We start from the raw sequence: 20,702 nt of genomic DNA on the forward strand, positions 1-20,702 counted from the left end.
AACTTCCATGTGACGTCATCTATCGCAAGCTAGGCTTTGGCTTTACTCCCATCTTTATCTATTATCATACTTACTCCGTCGTTTCGTTTTCCACCTCACTTCCTTGAAAAGTATTTCTGATTTCCTGATTTCCCCACAATATCTCTAGATATTTTACTTTCCATTGGATACCCTCCACTGTTTGATTTTCCTAAGGACTCTGAGAATCGTATCTCTGATTTATCATAATCGTGGTGTGTGTGCAAACTTGCAACAATTAGTATCACGTACATTTACTGCGTGTGATCTGAGCCTGAGCCTGTGCTGATCAACCAATCTAAACTTTAACCTTTCTGTGCCGCAAGTCGCCTCTCTTGCGTTGTCTGCAATATAGTTTCCTATTTTATTTTCCAAAGTTTCTTGCATCCTCTTTCGAATAATGGCCGAAGAAGCTGTTGTATTCACCTTTGAAGAAATCAAGCAACTTACTGACAACAAGAGGAACCTTCTTGTCATCCACAATGGTGTCTATGATGTGGCTGAATTTTTGAATGAGGTAAGAAAATAACTATTTATTAGTTTTAGATAGGCTTGTCGGGAGATGATTGCAGTTGCTTCTATTTTTGTCGGACATTATACGAAAACTTTAGAGTTCATCGCGAGAGCTCCTACTCATGGATGAGGACTTTCATTCCTTTTTACCGAAGATTTTTTGTGATGAGTTACAGTCCCAATCATAATACTATGACCCCGCGCGGTGATATCAAATCCCTATTTTTTTGCTTACTTTTGCCTGATACGTTGCCTATTTCCATGAAACAGGGTTAAAAGTTGAACTAGCCGTAGTTAAAACATGAAAGGTTCAGCTTTCTCTTCTTCAACTCTTGGCTCCGATTATTCTTTCAGAATTGCATCTTTTCTTGTTAAAATTCAAGTAGTCAGCTCTCCAATCCTGCAATCATACCTTCCTTTAATAATCCCATCAACCCTTTACTTAACACCACATAATTTACCAGCAACTTTTGAAAAGGATCTTTCTAGCCACTAAGTAATTGCCTGAGGGACAGTACTTAGTGGCCCCAACTTCTCTAGGGATACTTACTACAAGTGAATTAAATGAGTTTGTGGTTCCATATGAATTTCTTCAGGAGAACACATGTCAACAGAATCAACCCTTTCCAATCTTAGAACTTATCACCGACTGACTATCTTTAAAATTTGTATAACGTTGTAATTAAAATGTCTGAACCTTCATAATATTTCATCAATCCAATTCTATTTCAGCATCCTGGAGGTGAAGAAGTGCTCCTTGAGCATGCTGGTAAAGATGCCACTGAGAATTTTGAAGATGTTGGACATTCAACTGACGCCCGTGAAATGATGGCGAAGTACAAAATTGGAGAGCTTGCAGAGGTTCGCATAATCTTTTTGTATTTTAACTTCTTACTCACATCTTCCTTTGAGCTGACTCTACATCTTCTGCCAAGTCAAATATATTGGTATCAATTTGTAGTATTTACCTAATATCAATTACCTTAATTACTAAATATGCGCAATCTTGGAGATGGATTGATGCCAGAATTATATTATCACTCTTCTTTTGATTTTATTTGGTAAGCTGACACTCACAGGTGGGATAATTTAATCCAACTGTTGCGTTTGTTTAATTAATGTACGTGGGATGTCATTCTTGTTGACAGAACTATCAAGATACTTATTATAAATCATTTCTCGATCTTTTTTACTTTAGCAAGGAAGGATTAAGTACACCTTTTCTGGAGACAGAGAAAAAAAATTCATGGGATTGTCCAAAAAGTTACGTTGATTAATTTTTCAATTACTAAAAAGGAAAACAGCAAGTTTACTTATATAACACCGCAAAATGAGGTATGAAGGCTCCTTCCAGAGTTCGTTTTCGATATGCTAGTTCTGGTCGGAAGTAAATTTTCATTTCTCCTTAAGTGAAAAATATTATTCTAGGTGCAATTTAAATTTTTTTTTTTGAAGTTTGGCTCGAGTCAAAGGCAAATAATTGACAACTATCTAACTATTTTTCTCTTTGCTATTTCAGAGTGACAGGAAAGCTCTAGAGAAAGAAGAAAAAAGTAGAGTTGCTGACTCATCTAGCAACAGTGACAACTCTAGGTAAAGATTCGTTCTCCTAATTTTTTCCTTTTACTTTGCATTTTCCTATCATCAATGTGAAATTTGACTAACATTTAATCAATTTCCCTTGCAAAATTATGTGACTCTCTATTGAATCTTTCAAACATGGTATCTCTTGTGCAAGGCTAAGAAAAACCAAAAATAAGACTGGTTGGAAACACTGCATTTACTCTTGAACTAAACTAAGCAAACTTGACCTCGCAGTGATTCCACCGGATACTTTTGTGAAAGAATAGAATTGGGGGCAAAATCGGTGCTCATTTGCTCTTCCAGGGTAAGCTGAAAAAAACTATTGAAACAACAACTGGAATGGAGGGAATACTCAGCGTTTATTAGCAACGATTTTTTGTGCAGTATCCAATTGACTTTAAAATAAATATTTAGCAAGGCTGCAGGTACACAATGTTTGAAAGAAAGAGGAAATTTCATACTTATTTGAGAAGCACTGAATGAACATGGAAAATCTATGAACAGTCAGTAATTCCTTGTGTTTAACTTATTGGTTGTAATGGCCATTTGAAAAGTCTGTGAGAAGTAATACTTCTCTCACTCAATATAGAATTAATCGTCAAGACTGTCAGCCTCTGGCCGAAGTGTCGCATGGGCTACTTTTGTTGAGGCAATGTTCAGAAAATCCTCAAATTTATCCTATTCTTACGGGAAAACTAATGAACAGAATCACTTGAAAATTTTACTGAATATTTCTTTTGTCATCAAGATTAATTCTTGAATTATGCCTAAAAGTTGGTGCAAAAATTTTAAAGAGAAAATCAAAACAATGAAGAACTGGCTGGCAACTTACCTTCTAAACATGAATTACGCTTGTGATACTTTGACCAGAAGGTGACAAGTTAGCCATTTTGTCAGTCCTAAATGAAGTAGTGTTAATGGTACCTATCTTTTAGTCTCCTAAAAGCCCTTCGATAATTTCAAAATCACAAATTTTCTACTATATTCTTCAAATATTTTATATCTCCCCAGAATTTTATTTTCTATCATGCACAAATTAAGTTGTCTCAAAGAGGAAAAAAACATGTATCTGTGGCTGTGTCCTTATTTTCTTTCTGTTAGGTTTTCTAAATGATAAATACCCAAACCGTCACTGAAAATTTTATGAAGAAAAAAGTTTGTTCTTTCTACAGCGTACCTACTCGAAATGCCGTGCTAAAAGGATGACTTTTCTGGAAAATTCATTTAAAAAATTACAAAACATTTGAGATGGCTGACAAGCTATTATTTTTCTCCTCGTTCACCTTCTCCTTATGACCTCATTTTTTTCCCCATGAAAGTTGTCCCTCTGTCCAATTTACAACTGTGGAACCACCCCACTAGCAAAATTGTTTCTTTGATTTCTGCCAAGTCATCAAGAAAATCACCAAATCATTCTCTGAACCCAGCATGAATTTCCTGCATGTTCTAAAGCCCAGTATATATCTATTCCAATAAACTGGAACTTCCCAGTTAAAAAATTGATGTGTCAGTGTGGGAATATATTTAAATTGGCAAGATGTTATTACATGATGGAATCAAATCAGCATAATGAAGTGTAGCTTTGCCAAGTTCACTCTTAATATTTGATAAAGAGGCAGTTGCAAAAAAGTGAGGTTAAGTCCTCAGAATCAGAAGTGAATAACTTCTTCCTGTGTCGTTATTCGAGAGCTGTAATTATCTGCCTGCTCCTGAATTTTAATGAGTGCATGTGGGGCCAACCAATTATGAAATATGCATGGCATAACCTCTTCGAGTTTCTCCCCTCAAGATTGCTTCAATCAAATTATGCACTGTTCACCAATATGAATTAATCAATCACAGATTCACTTATTTTTTTCCTCTCAGTATGTTAAGCATTCATGTTCCTGAAACTCACTGAGTGTTTGGGAAAACCTGTTTTCTCTTATTTTTTTATGTAGAACTTTTAGACTTTTTCCCTCGTTCCATTCCAATTGCCACCAACAACACATGTCAACATGGCCCTCCTTGGCCTTCATTTTCCTGGGCATACTTGCCATGCTGTTTTTATGTGTCTAATTCTTAAGAATGTTATGCTCTGTCTTCACTCATACTAGGTGACTACACAAGCTTTGTGGGCTCGGTAATATACAGGGTAATCCGAAAGCCCCGCACCACCAGCACCAAGCATCACCTTTGTAACTTTTAAATAAATTGAGGTAGAGACTTGAAATTTTTTGAGTACTTCTAGGTCAATGGAAATGACTTTCCGGGTCCCCCAAAATTTTAGGTGGACCTCTCAGAAAAAGGGCAAAATTCTCAAGGTTCCTAACAGTGTTGCGGAACTTTTGGATCACCCTATATATTGCACTTCTAGGTTGCAGCATAGTATCTCTCAATAATATTGCAACATTTCCACTGTTATACCTAATTATTTGCTTTATTTATGCATTCTCTATTGAGAAGTTTTATTTGAAAAGACTCAACCTGGCAACAATGCTGAGATAGTGTAACTTGAAGTACATCCAGTAATTGACCATTGTGAAGTAGATTGGAAACTTTACCTTGAGACAAAAAGGAACAATTGACTTAAGTCTGAAGAAAAAAAAAAGTATTTTCTCAGTCTTTTGGTTGGAAGCTCCTTATCTTTATAGGCATCTTACATTTTTATGGGCCAAATTGAAGATTCACCTCCAAACGTTTTAAGTCAGAAATAAATCATCAGTAGGCACTTCTGAATACTTCTTCATTGAGTAGGTACAATTTTATAGGATCAAAATTTTGACTGTATTCGCCAAGAAAGGGGAGAAAATTATCAGGTATAACATGCTACCTAGCACTGAATGCAGTTATATTCTGGTTCTTTCAAGTGGTCAGAAGATGACTAATCATCGTAAAGCATAAAATCTCTTTCTATGTTTTTTTTTTTTTTTTTTTTTTAAATTACTGTACCTATCCTGACTTATTGCAAAATTGTTTTATGGATGTCTTATCCTCTGTTAGTGAGCTGCTCATCTGTTCAGGATATTTGGTCACTCATTAAATTGCTGACCTTGACTGGACTGGTTATTATAGTCATGATTTTTCCACAGGGTTGCCACTCATAATAGAATGTCTCTGCTTGATGGCACAACAGAACTTTTTTTTATTCCTTGCTGCACCCATCCCCCACGCCTTAGCCAATCTCATTACAAGGATTAATGCTTTGCAAGTTACCTGATCTTAACAGCAAGCTTCATTGTGCTCCTCAAAGCTCGAAAATGTATTTCGACCATGAATCTCAACCCAACTCTGTAGTCCAGCCAAACTAAGCTACTGAAATGAGGCAACCCTGTGTATTTGCAATCTTTTCATTACCTTGCTATTATATAATCAGCCTCTTGATTACTTCCTTAATTCCATGCACCTCTCAACTAATAATGCCGATTTCGTTTATTTGGGTCTACTTTTTTTTTTTTTTTTTTTTTTTTTTTTTTTTTTTTTTTAAATCAATACCAAGCCGATGAGTTCAGAATGTTCCTGTTTCTCTTTTATGGTGGCAGAAGAGGGGAGAGGGGGGCTTACATTCTTTGAATTTTAGATTAACTCGTAAAACTCAACAGCACAGAGGACTACTATCGGATGTCACCGAGTCTAATTATATGAAAACTTTAAATATTTTCATCTCCAACAAAAAAAAAAAAATCATCTTCTTTTGAAGCTTCTTATCTCAGGTCGGCTCCTCTTCTTTTTCCTCTTCTTCTTCTTCTTCTTCTTCTTCTTCTTCCTCTTCCTCTTCTTCTTCTTCTTCTTCTTCTTCTTCTTCTTGTTCTTCTTTCAGTGAAATATTTCATGAAGTGAACTAAGTAATTTTTTTGAATTTTTAAATGAATACCCTATTTGTCCTTTTTAAAATGCGAACAAAATTAACCAGAATCAGACAGTGGCTAGATTCCTTGGATGCTCTATTTTTTTTACTAGAAAACTAAGTAACACTCTACTTCTACCTGAATATTGCGAGTTCTTTCTTTACTCAAGAGAGGAATCCTCCCTCCTTTGATGTTGAAAAGAGGGAAGTTATTGTGTACAATGTCGACCTACATGTTTAATCCTCACAAAGAAACTTTTTCTTTTCTCTTTCTTTTTCATTTTTATCTTTACTCATTCACTCACTATTTTGCTTCCTTCACCTTTATTTACCTTCTACTTAACTCCACTAATCTGCTCCAGTAATTAAATAGACGGTTCCTTCAGTACCAGTTAGACCGGGTGAAGCAAAAGGGAATGGATGAACACCAACATAACTGTAAAAGTATCTATCTCCATATGAAAATTGTGGCAGATATGTTATTTTTGTAATAAAAGATAACACTTAGCCTATTCTGCTGTCCGCCTAGGCTGTATGTAATCTCTTTCAAACTTACTTCTTGATCAACAGAATGAGGCATTTGATGATGAAAGATAAAGATTATTGAATTTGATCCTCCCTTCCCCCTTTCATATAGTAGCTGATGATTATAGCCCTACATGAGTCTAATTCTATAATAATTTTCTCTTAATCAATACCTTGTTTCCTAACAAGGAAAATTCAGCAATTCGATTTTATCAAACACTCTTCCGTCCATGAGAATGAATAATTAGAGAGAAGAATGTCACAAACTTTGCTTCCATTTTTATCTCTCCATAACATTCAAAGTTGGAAAGGGGCCAGTCGTCTCAATATTACTTCAAGTCAAGATAAGTGAATGCATAGAATTGTTCCATTTACCTGCGTTACATAATTTTTAAAAGCTTATCATCACCTCATTATTTTCGCGTCAGTTTGTCAATTTTTTCAAGTGCTGCGTATATTCTTAGCCACCTGGATCTGGAGGAAGAAATTCTATCAGCAAATATTTTTCTCGTTTAATTGAGGAAGCCATTCATAAATTATGTTGCAACCTGAGAGGAGATAGGGGACTGTTCCATGTTCCAATAAAATCAGGGGAGAGGATCTGACACTGCTCGATGTCACGTTACAATCAGTGCTAAGGGCTGATTTTTGAAGAATGAAAAATTGCAATTCTGTACGAAAAGAAGAGAGGAATCCAAGATAATGTGTCATCAGTTTTTGGAGGAATGAAGGGATAGGAGGGGGGGGGACTTCGCTATGAGAAGTATGTGACCTGGTTGGGGAGGTGGTCTGAAATCCTTAAATCCATTGTTGTACAATTTTTGAATGGGCCCTAATCGAGGGAATATTTTGAAAGCTTCTTGTTAGAAAATAAAGCAAATGAAACTCAAAGACTTTAATGAATGGATATGAGTGAGATATGACTGAAAATAATGCCAGGATTCATCTCCGGAGAGTTGACACCAGGAATCATCATTTTTTAACCTTTATATTTTTTTTAATTTACTTTTTTCTTTTTTCTATTATCTCTATTTTCCTATCCTATCATTTTATCAATTGTAATTTTTGTTTCAGCTCATGGAAATCTTGGGTCATTCCTGTCGTTGTCGGTCTAATAGGAACTTACATCTTCAAATCCTACTTCTAAGCTGTTATGGTTTTCATGCTTGTTATCTTTTACATCTTTAATTTTTCTATCGTACCTACATTCTATACAGAGTCCCCTCGTTAAGAGATGAGTTAAATATAATCTATGTTTTTGAATTTTATCTGTTACAGTTCATGGAAATCTTGGATCATTCCAATTATTCTTGGTCTAGTTGGAACATTCATTTTAAAGTCTTATTTACTGAAGCAGTAGCTTTGCACATATCTTTTTTATGTACAATTAAGTTCATTATTTACTCTTGTTATCTTGTACTGTAATTTGTTAGCTGTTTTTATTATTTATTTTATCTATTTCTTTAAAATAAAATGGCTCAAAGGGCAATGTCAAAGAGAGTTTCTTTTCTTTTTTTCTTTTTTTTTCTCTTTTTTAAGTTATTTATTCATTCTTTCTCCAAAAATATTTTCATAGCAGCTCTCATGGTTTGTCTTGTAAATCTGTAAGCAATCATAATTTTAACCTACGTTAAAGTTGTCCTATTCAGGCTTTAAACATAACATTTGATGGTCATTCTGAGAATGTATCTAATTATTGCTACCTCATAAATATATCTTGAAGATATCTTAATTGTGCTGTTCACATATTTGCATGCCCTCAGTGTATGGATCCATCAAAGATTTGGGTTTTCAAGTCTGATCTTATTCTGAAAGACCTCTTATTTGCCTTCATTCAATTTAACTTATGTTCAGTTCCAAAGAAGATTTGCTCCACCAAGTATTAATGCGCAAATGTATAATAAAGAATTACTTAAAGTGCTGTTTCAATCTAGTGAGGAGAACTACACCCAGGGTGCCTCATGTAATAATAGCTTGCAAAAGACCAAGTGAATTTTATTTTACTTCCAATGATGTCTCTTTTTTTGGTGTTCGCATTTCATTATGATTAAATTGCATATTCATTTCTTTGACTCTTTCGTGTTTTAAGACTGATTAGTAAACTTGGACTAGTGTCTACTACGGAAAGATTCTGCATTTTTATGTATTCTCCATTTATTGAAATAATTGCACCGCATAAGGCAGAAGTGAGCTGCACAAAACTGAATAGGAATTTATTAGGTACCTGTTCAAAACCCTCAAGTTTAGTAAAAAAGACAAATATCTTAATCAAATATTTATGATACAAGTATGAAATTTTTGTTGTAAAAAATTGTCCATCTATTCATTGACCAAACTGATCTTAAATATAAGTTGATTATGGAAAGCAAAGTTTAAAAAATGGTATATTTCTTCTCGAAAACATAGACTCTGAAAGTAATAACATTTTTTTCTTGTGTGTGTTGGGGAGGGTGTGTGTGTGTGTGGGTTTTGTCTTCTCTGTACACGTAAGCACTGATGCCCTCTAGAAAGTTTAATGCATTTTTTCTCTCTCATCTGTTTTGTTTTGGATGCATTTCTATTTTGACATTAATTGTTCAAAATTTTTATCAACAAAAGTTTGCCAGTTCAATTTCTGTTCTCTGGAAAGTAGACTTCTAAAAGATGACAGTTGTTCACTATACACCCTGCGTTGACGCTCAGCGTACTCTCTGTTAGCTATCCGTTATTACTATTTTCACGAAACATTTGACTTTCTGAAGACGAGATGTATTTGATTTACCCTAGATTATCAGCAGAGTCTACCAGTTTCATGTTTTGAGAAAAACTTATTTTTACTCACTTACGTGTAGAATTTGATAAGCGGACGCGTTTCGCGGTCTCTCTCCGGTATCGTCAGCGCAACTGATCATGTATTTTTGTTCATGTTTCACGTTTCTAAATACATTTCATAAATGATGGTTTCTTTGTTGATTAATTACCAATGACTATCAGAACAATCAAAGCGATAGGAGGAATGCTTCCTACTGAGTTACAAGGCCATGCAATCGCTGATCCTTCTTAATTCAACTTCTTTGACTGAACCTTTACCTAGAACTGTTTGCTAAGACTGGAAAAGCTAACAGAGCCTTCATTGTCCAAGTATTCATACCAAGATCTAGAATTTCTTAGAGAATGATATCCTTGATTTGACAAGGCACATTGGAACTCACCCTATCGCTGCAGTTTGCATAGATTGGGATGGTGCAAAGAAAGCCTTCAAAGTACATTTCTACTTCCTCACTTCGCACTTTCGTTAAACTACTTTTTTCAGCGACACCATTTATCAGTATGAATGTTTGTACTCCATGGCAGAAAAAGTGGCGAATGAGGGGGGAGTTAGTGACTGGCTCAGGATATTGTTTAAAGGTTGTAATGCAGGCACATCAGCTCATTTAAACGACCCTGATTTGCTGCAACAAATCAGCCCTCAAACAATGTACAGAACCACTTACCAGACTTGGCGCTCAACTGTCACTTTCCATGGCATGTTCTTTAGTGGGTTTTTAAACCTTTTAAAGTGTCACTGTTGAACTTGTCACAACAAGCGGAGTGTTTCGATGTTCCCAACTCCAAACTCCTCTCTGTGCCCTGCATTATTGCTAGTTTGATTTCAAAATCGCTGATTGTCAACCCATTTTATGATGGAAAATTTTATCCATCCTACTATTCTATATTAGGTAGTCTTAATTTAATCCCCATGGAAAATACCTATATTAACGATCAAGTTATACTATATTTCAGTAATTACATTTTGTTTGAAGGAATATAAAATCAAAATGGAAATTTTAACGCATCTACTTTTTGTCTTTAAGTTTGGATGGTTCTTCAGAAACTGTCCTAGTGATTTTTTGTTCTTTGTTCTCAATAAAATAAGAAATAACTGGTTTCCTTCACAGAATCTTATTTTTAGTGTCATGCAACCATCACTTTTTGTTCTTACAGTGGGAATGATTTTGAACGGTACCCTGAGTGTTTTTTACACAGATACCAACATGAGTTAAGGTAGCTTCATCGTTGAGAAACGTCTCTGCTTTGTTTGTTAGGGTTCGTTTCGGACGCTAATCCATTGCATGAGATTTCCTTCTTAGGAAAAAAAATGAAGTAAAGTTTTACCTTTTTATGCATGAATCACCTAATTTGAAGTAGAAATACACGGTGAATGAAGGAACGTAATTTTTAATTTTACAGTTATTGATTAGCCAAAATGGATAGTTTCTGTAGGATTACCTATTCATATAATGTACAAATACACATAATTGAAACAAACATCTGAAATTTTAACACTTTGGTACTGCTCTATGCTTTGGAGTTGAATTTTTTGTGTGATCCAAAGTGAATTTAAATTAGAGAAAAAATCGTGTATACTTATGATATATTTGGTTAGGGACTCGAAAAAGCAATTTTATTGGGTACTGGATATGGGATTTTTTTTTACTTTTTTATCATCGGATTCTACCGAACAAATTTTGTCTTTAGATTAATTTTATCCGTAGTCATCAAATCATGAAGTATTTTCACTTTTATATAGGGCGAATTACTTTCATAAGCATGTGAACAAAAGTGTTTGAGAAGGATTTTAGTCTGTTGAGAGGAACTTTTTTGTTATTAAGTTAAACATCATGACTAATAAACTTGATTATTGATGATTTGTTTCGTATTCATTCTCTTCAAATCTTTACACAGGCTTTGAACATGAAACTTCAAAAATGCGTATCTCGGTTGCAGTGGTTCAAATCTCCGCTCCTTTTTTATTTGATTTTTAATATAAGACCAAACCAACATTATGATTCGGAATTTTCACAAAATATTCTTCACATAGCGAGGAAAACTCGCTGTAGCTTTCAAGAAATGATGTTCAGTAGTTTTCTATAAGGAAGTCTTACAGGAAGCCTGCATTGGTGCAAACAGAGATGCGCATTTCTGCAGATTCACCGGGAATAGGTGTCTGTTCATAGGAGATGGAACCTGAATCCACAAAAACTTAGAACTGAGTTACTGACACCAGAACACAGTAGAATGTTTCATGAACATTTTGGCACCAAAAACACAGAGAAATGTTAAAACCAAACCAAGTAATAGCGGTTAGAAGTTTGCAGTTCTAATTGTAGACACAGGAAACTTCCGTCTAAGGTTTTGAATTGTCTTCTTCGAGGAACCAAATTGCTAGATAATAATACAATTTTAGTGTCCTTGATTGGCCCAGAACAGGACTTAACTGCCCTCAATTTATGTGTCAGTGCGCTAGTAAGAATTTTCGGTCAAAATATCAAAATGCATATTTTTCACCCAATCGGTTTATTGACGCTTTCTGTTTGGATTCAGGTCTTTTTTTCCAGTGGGAGGTCACATGATCTAGCATAAGTAAAGGGAAAAGCTGCCTGGTAAATCTTGAGCAAAAATTAATTTGCTTTTTCCTCCATAATTAATAAAGCAATTGTTTTTCCTACGAATCAATTTCCTTATAAAATGAATTTATTTGAATTTTAAGAATTGAAAGAAGAAAAATCTCTAAAAATCATAATAATATTGACAAAGAACTTTTAATGGATTAGTGGCTTCCATTTTTCTTTCAGATCCATTTTCAAAAAGTACGGAGTGAACTAAGCTTCTAAGAATTTTGTCAACTTCTTTTAACCCGAAATGGTGAAGGAGTCATGTTTTGATAATGGCAAAAATGGGATCCATTTAAAATATTTTTGGCAGGCTTTGATGGTGCAGCCAGGCGGGAGAAACGTTGTTTGCTGATTGGCTAATCTCAGCTTCAGGTACATCAGCTTGACTGTTCGTTTTTGATTGGTCCGTTTCACATTAGCTTGTTCTCCTGTTAGAGATGATTTCATGAACTTCTTAATGAACTCCTAGGGCTTTCACAAAATTTGTCTTAAAAAATTATCATATAACCCTGCAAAAATTCCTTGCAAGTGTTTGCTTGCTGTACAAATTGATTGTAACAGTGCGGTTCAGAACTAGATTCCCATACAGAAAAAAGTATTTTGCACATTTTCCCCCCTTTCTGGCTACAGATGGTGGAGAACCACTTCTTAAATTGAGAACTCACAAAATACAATGAAAAGACTGATGTAGGTATAAGCAGTTTCCCTCTGTAATTCTAAAGTAATTACATAATATTGGAAAACAGAAAATATCACAATTCATCTTTAACAACATCAAAAACACCTTCACAATCGTTGCAGTCAATATTGTGAGAGGGCTGTATCACAGGTTCCATCCCATCTCTGAGTTTAATATCACTTCCAATACGCTTGCTCCACTCCTGAAAATTGATGAATACATTTATTTTTATACTTCTTGCTAAAGGTACAACTGCAATTGAGAGACAATCTGACCATTAAGCATTTTTCCAAAAAAACACCCTAAAGCAGCGGTTCTGAACCGGAAAACTGTGAGCTGATAAAAGGTGGTCACTAAATTTTGTTTTGAATTTTCGTTCAAAAAACAGCAGGACTGAAAGAGAATTTTCACCATTGCTGTGGGCTCTTAATGATTAGGTTATAGTAATGATTAAGTTATGGTAAGTCAGTTTATAACGGTGAGGAGGTAACTCTCTCCCCCCTTTAATGAAACAAATAGCAGAAGTTGAATTAAAAAATTATAAAACCAAAATTAAAAGTTTATTCGTTTCTGTTGGTGGTTCACAGCCTCCACAGAAAAGAGTGGTCTGCGGTCGACGAAGATTAAGAACCGCTGCCCTAAAGCAAACATGTTTTTTTTCTTTCACTCATGAAGTTAATTATTTGAGCAGATTCAGGGTTAAGTTTGCGGATTAGAGGAATCGATTCCTTGGGCCAACATAAGACTTGAAGTAAAAATAAAAACATAGAGAAAAAGAGAGAGAAACTTGAAAGATTTTGATGAAATTTTTAAAAGAAATTTTGATTTTTCTTACTTACCCATCAGCTCAATACATTGAGCCAAAAAAGGTTCTCTCAGTCATCAGTTACATAACTTCTGAGCTCTCTCACTTTTTACAGATTAAAGGATGATTATTCCAGAGTTGCACGCTTCATTTCTAGTTTTATCACAACTGATCCTTCTTCAGGATAAAGCTGAAGATGGAATGTTCTACTCCAAAACAATTGTCCTTTAATCTATAAAACGTGTGTGAGCTTAAAGTTTATGTATTTGAGGACTGGATGTACTCTCTGTTGAAGAGTTCACCGTCTGGTATGTTTTATCTTCATCTACAATATTGAGTGACACTTGGTGAGGAAAAAATTTCCTGAAGTCTGCGTTTTTTTATAACTCCTTGACACTTACAACCATAGTTAGGGCTCCTCAAAGATTGAGAAACAAATATTTTTTTGTTGAAATAGTGGCAAAATTTGTGAATAAAATCAGATAAAAATAGATATTTGCGGTGATTTCAGGACCTCCTCTCATTTTGGACCAAAAAAACAGTTGTCAGATGTAAAAATGCCGCAAATCCAAAATTGCAAAAATTTACTTAGGTACAGAAATACGGTAATTGGAGTATGAAAAATTTAAGAGTGAAATCAGAATTTTGATACCACTGTTAGTTTTTAAAAAGCAGACTTTCATTTTGGTAAACTTTACGGCTATCAAATCGGTGAGAGGAATCTGGATGAGATGATAGTATAGAAAGACTGCAACTTACGTTGAGCAGATACACATGGTAACAAAAGATATCTTGTGGCATCAAGTTATTTCGAGCGAATGTTTGACCACCAACAGCAATACGTTTGGCTTCTTTATCATGATCGATCGCCCATTTTATGCGCTCCACGAGGTTCGACAAATCTGAATTGAAGGGTATGTAGTGCTTCCAGGGTTTCAAATCGGAATAAAAATGTTCGTAATACTCAGAATCTTGTTTAAAGACTAAAGAGTCACCTGCCAGTAAGTATGGAAATCGATACGCTGCCACGGTGCCATCCATATTAATTTGATATTTGTACTGAAATAAAAGAAAGGTGCAAATAAATGAAAACTAGCACTACAAAATGACAGCTTTTACCTTGCTTGATTTTTCATTTACAATGGGCAAGTGATTGGTTGTCATACAGATATAAATTCCTTTCATTTCCTCTATGCTATGAGAAATTAGAGAGCAGGATAAGAGGGCTCCGAGCTATAACTACGTAAACTTCGCTGTCTCCCATGTAAAGAAATGTATCTTGTCTGCCCTGTCTCAATATTTCTACTAACATTGTATTTTTTCAAGGGAGAGCCATCGCATAAATTAGACAGAAAATTTTCGAATCTTTCCTCATAGTGTACTGTCTGATTCACTTGCTGAATAAGATAGCTGACAGTGAAAGTCATACTCAATAGTCGTAATTTTGTTTGTTAAATATCTCAGAAAAAAATCCCTGTGATCTGAATAGACGTTTGCCGACTAAAGAGGAGAGAAAAAGGACCTAAAATGACTTTCAAAACTGGCTCCTACAAAATATGTAAAAAAGACATGAAATAGACAATACAAGAAATAAGGGGTCAAAAAGCAATATTTTTAATAATATCACAGCAATTATTGATAATTTTTCTTCTAAAGTCTACAAGCAAGTAGAAAATTCATACATGGCTCTTCTGTACAGAAACTCATTCTGAGATTCAAAATGAGAGATTGTAATGATTATTTTGCTGGTGGCTAGTTTTGTTTCTCCTGTGAACCTGTAAAATGGCCGAAATTTTCTGGTGTTCCGATTCTAACTATAATTTTTGTTAGATTTCAAAGTTTGGTTTTTTCTTACTATCCTTTGTCTAAAAACACTATTTACAGTTTAAGTTAACTCAAAAATGTCGGATTAAAATTCAACTTTGCAGATAATGGTGAGTGCTACCCGCGCAAAACTCAAATTTTGAATTTGAAATTAACTTGTTGAAAATTCCTCTCCTGATCACTTCGACTCAGAGCACTATAGTTGTTTTACGTATGCATCGTCACGTACTAGAATTCACATTTTAGAGACATCATGACACATTTTTTTACATTGGTGCGATAGAGCATTAACTTTTATAGTTTTAAAACACATCATGCGCTATACTATGCTTTTCATACGGTGCTAACATTTGCACCACCTGCTTTCACTGTGCTGTTAAAATAGATATGAAAATAAGGCTAACAATATGACTTGTGATGAATCTTAAACTTTTAATTTGTGTTATGTCAATAGGAACTCACATCAAAAAACTTGAAAAATGAGACAAGTTTATCTTTGGGACCATACTGACGCTCCAAGTCTCTGAAGAAGAAAAAATTGGTTAACGATGCGTTGAATAGCTGTGGATGAGCACGAGCAATCTTAATCAATTTCAATCTCTCCTTGCTTGAATCTCGCCCTCGCCAAAACGCCTTTGGAATTTTACTCTCCCATTTCAGGTCTATGTTACCTTGAACCGAAAGCATATCAAGACTCACTCTGAGAGAAAAAAAGAAAATAGGAAAATTAATAAAATTTGAAAAGCGTATTCCTTCTTCAGCACACTGAATGATTACTTTGATTCACACATGATTTTTTGGGGACTAAATCCTTTTTTTTATTTTACCAATTTTTTCTTTCTGGCCGGCAAAATTGTGGTTTTTTTTTTCTTTTTCTCAAACTACGGTATAAATCACGTGTTTTTAGCAATACCATGGCAATTTATATGCACAGAGCCATAGAAAGGTCATTACTTTGAAATTTCTGAGGAAAAAGGCATTTTCGGTTTTCACATGAGAAGGCCAATTTGATAAGTGGGGAGGCAGAACTTTTTGCATCCCTGTTATTTCAAACCCTGTCTGGTGGTTCATTGGTAAACTAGGCTGAGTTTGCTGAATAAGCAAATTGTGAACCCAAAAAACACAATGCTACAAACATTTTTTAATCTATGGTACTACATACAAAAAGAATTAGCATATCAACCTTGCATCATCAGTATTTAATTGAACAACAAAAAATATTACCTGCCCATGTTTTCTAGAACTGATTCAGTGAGATCATAAGTTGGCATAACGATATCCTGAGTTGAATTTGAGCCACACCAAGAAAACAAGGGTATCGGTGTGTTCTTATTTGAAAGAGGCCAGTCACCAAGATTCACAAAGAGCTCTATATCTGGTAAAGAGACTTTCCTACTTAGCGACAGAAGAATAGCATCCATGAACATCTTGAATCCTACATGTTCACCATAGCATTTGCGATAGATCTGGAAAATGGCAGGATGGCAGAACATTAGATGTAATTACAGTGGATGAGTGTTAGCCACATAGTATAGGTAAATTTCATGATCATTCACATTACAAATAAATCCACAAGCTCCTTTGGAAAATGTGTTCATTCACATTTCACAAGCAAAGAGACCTCAAATCATTGAGGAAAATGTTTAGGAGAAGAAATTTTAGTTAAAGCGGGTTAAAAAAAAAAAAAAAAAAAAAATTCTTCCTTCAAAAACCGCTACTAGAGATAACTTTAACCTTCCTGAACTTGACAACACCTTCAAGAATGTAAAATTTGACCCACTAGTTGTGAGTATGTATTTTTCTACAAGTTACAAAATGGGAATGATAAACTTGCTTGAAGTTGCATTTTATAAATATGAAAACTGGATCTTTAATGCACAGCCCAATTCTTTTTTTTTTTTTTTTTTTTTTTTTTTTTTTTTTAAAATCTAAACCTGGGCTGATATGTACAATGCAAATACATAAATCAATCTCATGATGATTTTCAACATGACCGAGCTGAATTTCGGCCATGCTATGACTAAAACTCACCTGGTTATTCAAAACGACATAGTTACAAATGCTTGCTGATCGTGAATTCTCAAATTTTTTGACCACCACCTTGTGAATTTCATCTAGGTTGACATTCTTGAATGACTGGAGATCTTTGAGGACTTGAGCATACTCTGAATTGCATTCATTGTCTTTCAGCCACTGAGGTACAGAGGAAATGGGACAAAAACATTCATCAGGATACACTGGATCTAGGAGTAGAGAAAAAAAAAATGTACTTAAGAACAAAAACAGCTAAAGATTGGAAAAAGGGGCTTTGTAGACTTTAAAATCAAGATGACATTTGCACTATTGTGAGCTCCTCTACCAATTTACTTAAGGCAAAACTCCATAAGAATACTAAGAAAACTAATAATTCCATAAGGAAACTATGAAGATCTGACGACAGTTTCATTTTTAAAGCATCTCCTCTTATCTGTCCATTCTAATTGCCTATTCCTTATTGTCATCTTCCAAAGCATGATTACAGGAGATGGTGTCGATGGTAGAATCCACTTTCTTTTGTATTGAGTGTTGTGTGATTTGTGTGTTACAATTGGAGAATCGAGCCGTGTCATAAAGTATTCAGGTCTTCTCGAATTAGTTTATGCAAAAGAGGACAACCACTTTTGAATGCATGCGTGTAAAGGATAGCGAAGGGAGGAAGGATTTAGGGACTCTTGTACCTCCTACAGGTAGGTGTACAATTAAAGATTTCAGGTAAATAAACTATGTATGCTGGAATTTTGTGCCAGTATTTATTAAGCTATTGTCAATTGTCAAAGGTTTTCTTAATGCATGCGCAGACCAAAAATCAATTAATAGAGCTCCTACTGAAGACTTAAGAGTAGAAGCACCCTACATGACTATTAGTCAAATACATTACATATTATTTACAAATAAACGCATAGATGCATTTAAAAAAAAGGAGTCTATCTGGGTATTCTTTATGCTTAAGTATAGTATGCATATTGGTTTAAATACAGAATACGTACACACATTCAGCATTTCCATCTGGTGTAAGTAGACTTTCATTTGCACTAATGTGACCATGTATTAGTCTTAGTCTGGAGAAATATTTCCAATGAAAAATAGGACACGGGAATAGAGGAGGAACAGAACAGGAACTTCGAACACATGAAAAGAAGATGAAAAGAATCGAAGTCCATGTTCAAGTGAAGAAATGTTTATTTTTAGGGAGCACTAGTGATTAATACTTCACAGTGGGTAAAACAAGAAAGGTTGACATTATTTTTGGGTTGGCATACATTTTCTACCTTTAAAGCAGAAGCTGATAAATGTGTAGCTTTAAGTGAAAAGAGGAGGGAAGTGCACCTTAGTGAACAGTGATGTGAAGGCTGCCTTAAGAATTGTGAATAAAGAACATTTTGTACCGTAAAAAATCTCCTAATATTAGTTTCACACTTGTTGTTGATAAGTGATTCATTTTGTGAAATTTGTTTCCTGTTTGCAGTCTTGTGTACTGATACGTGTATGATATGAAATGGATAATACAAAGGACCATCACCAAGGATACCATTTGAAAATGAAAGAGAGAAGGAAAATGAGACAAGATGCGATTGAGGATTCAAGTGCCACCATTCCGAGATTTAGTGAGAATGCACATATCACCTTGAAACTTATATGGTGAACCTCCTACATGTGTATTTCTTGAAGTGAGGATCTCAATTTCGAAATCATAACAGATTTCGTACAATTTATACCTTACAATGAATGAGCCATCTTTTTTGTCGAGAATATTCGTCCATACACGGCATTGGTGTCTTTTGATGGAATGACCATTAATCCTTACTTTGAAAGGGTCCTTCAACTGGTTCTTGATCCTAAAACATCAATATACAACATAATTACAGTTATAAATGAGGAGAAATATTTTTATGCAGGCTACGAAAGAAATTAGTCAAAAAGATTTTTTTATCTTTCAGTAGGTAGTGATAATCTGCGTTAATGATTTTCGTTTGCAACTTACCAAATGAGTTTGAAAAATTAATCAATAAAGAAAATATGGATTACTGGAACCCGCTTAAATTGTGATTTAGCTGCCAGGGGTTAACAATAATGTGCCATCGCGACTGATAGGTAACTTTAATTCTTCTTCCTTTCAATCATGGATGACAAGATTAGAGAGCAGAAAAAAAAGATAAAAACTTCGCTAGGAACAGCAGCATCCTTAGCCCTGCCCCCCCCCCCCCTTCCCCTACCATCCAGGTTTAGCCCTGACGATAAATTCTGAAATATTTAGCAAAAAAAAAAATTAAAACTTGAAGAGGAAGTGAATGAAATGTTCATTTAAGTACTGCAATGACTGAGCACGAATAAGTCCATTTTCTGGGATGAGAACCATCTGAATGTTGGTGGGATTGAAATTAGCTTTAGGAGTTATTTACTTTTTGTTTGAATGATCATTTTATCAGACCAGACATTTAATTTTAATTACATTTCAAGTTAAATTATTCTGTAAGACATACCTATAAGTTAAGGCATTAAGTTTTGATGAAAAAAAGGTGGTATGAATTTCTCAAGTGGATTATTTGCTTCATAGTTATTCCATTTAAACGTCAAAGGAGTCCAGGAATTTTATGGGTATTTTGAATGATACAGATAACTATCCAAATAATTAGGAATCTGTGGTCTCCTCTAGCGAAAGTTAAGCTACTTCAAAAGTTAAGCAAGTATTGAAGCTCTTCAGGTCTAATGTCTGTATTAGAAATGGGAAACAAAATTAATATTCTAGGCTTCCAACTACTGTGCCTGCATCCTAAATGGGATATACACTTTTTGGCGAGAATTTTATCAATGAATACCTCAACTTCTCATCTGACAGGCTATCAGATGCAATGATCCCCTGCATGCAAAGTCATCCGGACAGGCCAGACTTGGCTAAAATATTTGATCAAAAATGCATCAAAAATACGAGCAAAAACTTACTTTTTGGCATTGTCATCCACAAGTTGCACAAAAAAATATCTGGCAGGTGAAATGATTTTCACCGGATTTAGACCAGGACCCCATACTTTTGACTGTCTTTCATTGAACAGTAAGGCTGTTATATAATTAACTAAGTAAATATTGAAAAAGAAGATGACAAAAAATACTTTGAATTCTTTAAAAATCATTGCAAGATGAAGACAGTGCCCAAGTGAAATAAACATTCAGTCCTCGTTAAGCATGACAAGGAGCATCGTATCCATGACCTCTGACACAAACCTCCGCAGGCAGTCATGGAGAAAATATTGAAGCACACTTGTACAAGATTTAGCGTTATTTCAATGTAATAATGAAATAAGAGACTACACTAAAAACGAAACCTGTATCTAAATCTAAACTTCTCGAAGTCCTTCATCGTACCAAACTGAAAAACTTTGTCTTGATAACACTTGATAATAATAATATAACCTCAAATTCACCTCATTTGTGATGCAACCGATGAGTCTCATAAAAACAACACACATCGAAAATCAT

At 34.7% G+C, this 20,702-nt stretch overlaps 2 protein-coding genes and 1 long non-coding RNA gene across 4 annotated transcripts; 2 read left to right on the top strand and 1 right to left on the bottom strand.

Annotated features, from left to right (window-relative positions):
- Positions 1-53: 53 nt before the first annotated feature.
- On the top strand, positions 54-11,133 carry LOC109034323 (cytochrome b5). 2 transcript variants are annotated; one of them, XM_019047401.2, is made up of 4 exons: positions 54-535; positions 1,264-1,392; positions 2,051-2,124; positions 7,541-11,133. In XM_019047401.2, exons 1-4 carry the CDS (start codon positions 419-421, stop codon positions 7,611-7,613), a joined length of 393 nt encoding a protein of 130 aa, XP_018902946.1. In that variant the 5' UTR covers positions 54-418; the 3' UTR covers positions 7,614-11,133. The 2 variants fall into 2 exon arrangements, with proteins under 2 accessions (XP_018902946.1, XP_018902945.1); XM_019047400.2 differs by having other exon boundaries at positions 7,745-11,133.
- Positions 11,134-12,568: 1,435 nt separating this feature from the next.
- On the bottom strand, positions 12,569-20,604 carry LOC109034321 (protein O-glucosyltransferase 2). The gene is made up of 7 exons (XM_019047398.2): positions 20,169-20,604; positions 18,852-19,063; positions 17,220-17,431; positions 16,413-16,654; positions 15,651-15,888; positions 14,124-14,423; positions 12,569-12,761 (listed from the first exon to the last, which is right to left on the bottom strand). Exons 1-7 carry the CDS (start codon positions 20,390-20,392, stop codon positions 12,633-12,635), a joined length of 1,557 nt encoding a protein of 518 aa, XP_018902943.2. The 5' UTR covers positions 20,393-20,604; the 3' UTR covers positions 12,569-12,632.
- On the top strand, positions 17,439-19,758 carry LOC140224431 (uncharacterized). The gene is made up of 2 exons (XR_011899700.1): positions 17,439-17,914; positions 18,694-19,758. It is a non-coding gene; the product is annotated as an uncharacterized lncRNA (long non-coding RNA).
- Positions 20,605-20,702: the final 98 nt, after the last annotated feature.

The sequence above is a fragment of the Bemisia tabaci genome, chromosome 4, assembly GCF_918797505.1.
Source record: "Bemisia tabaci chromosome 4, PGI_BMITA_v3".
Lineage (NCBI taxonomy): Eukaryota > Metazoa > Arthropoda > Insecta > Hemiptera > Aleyrodidae > Bemisia > Bemisia tabaci.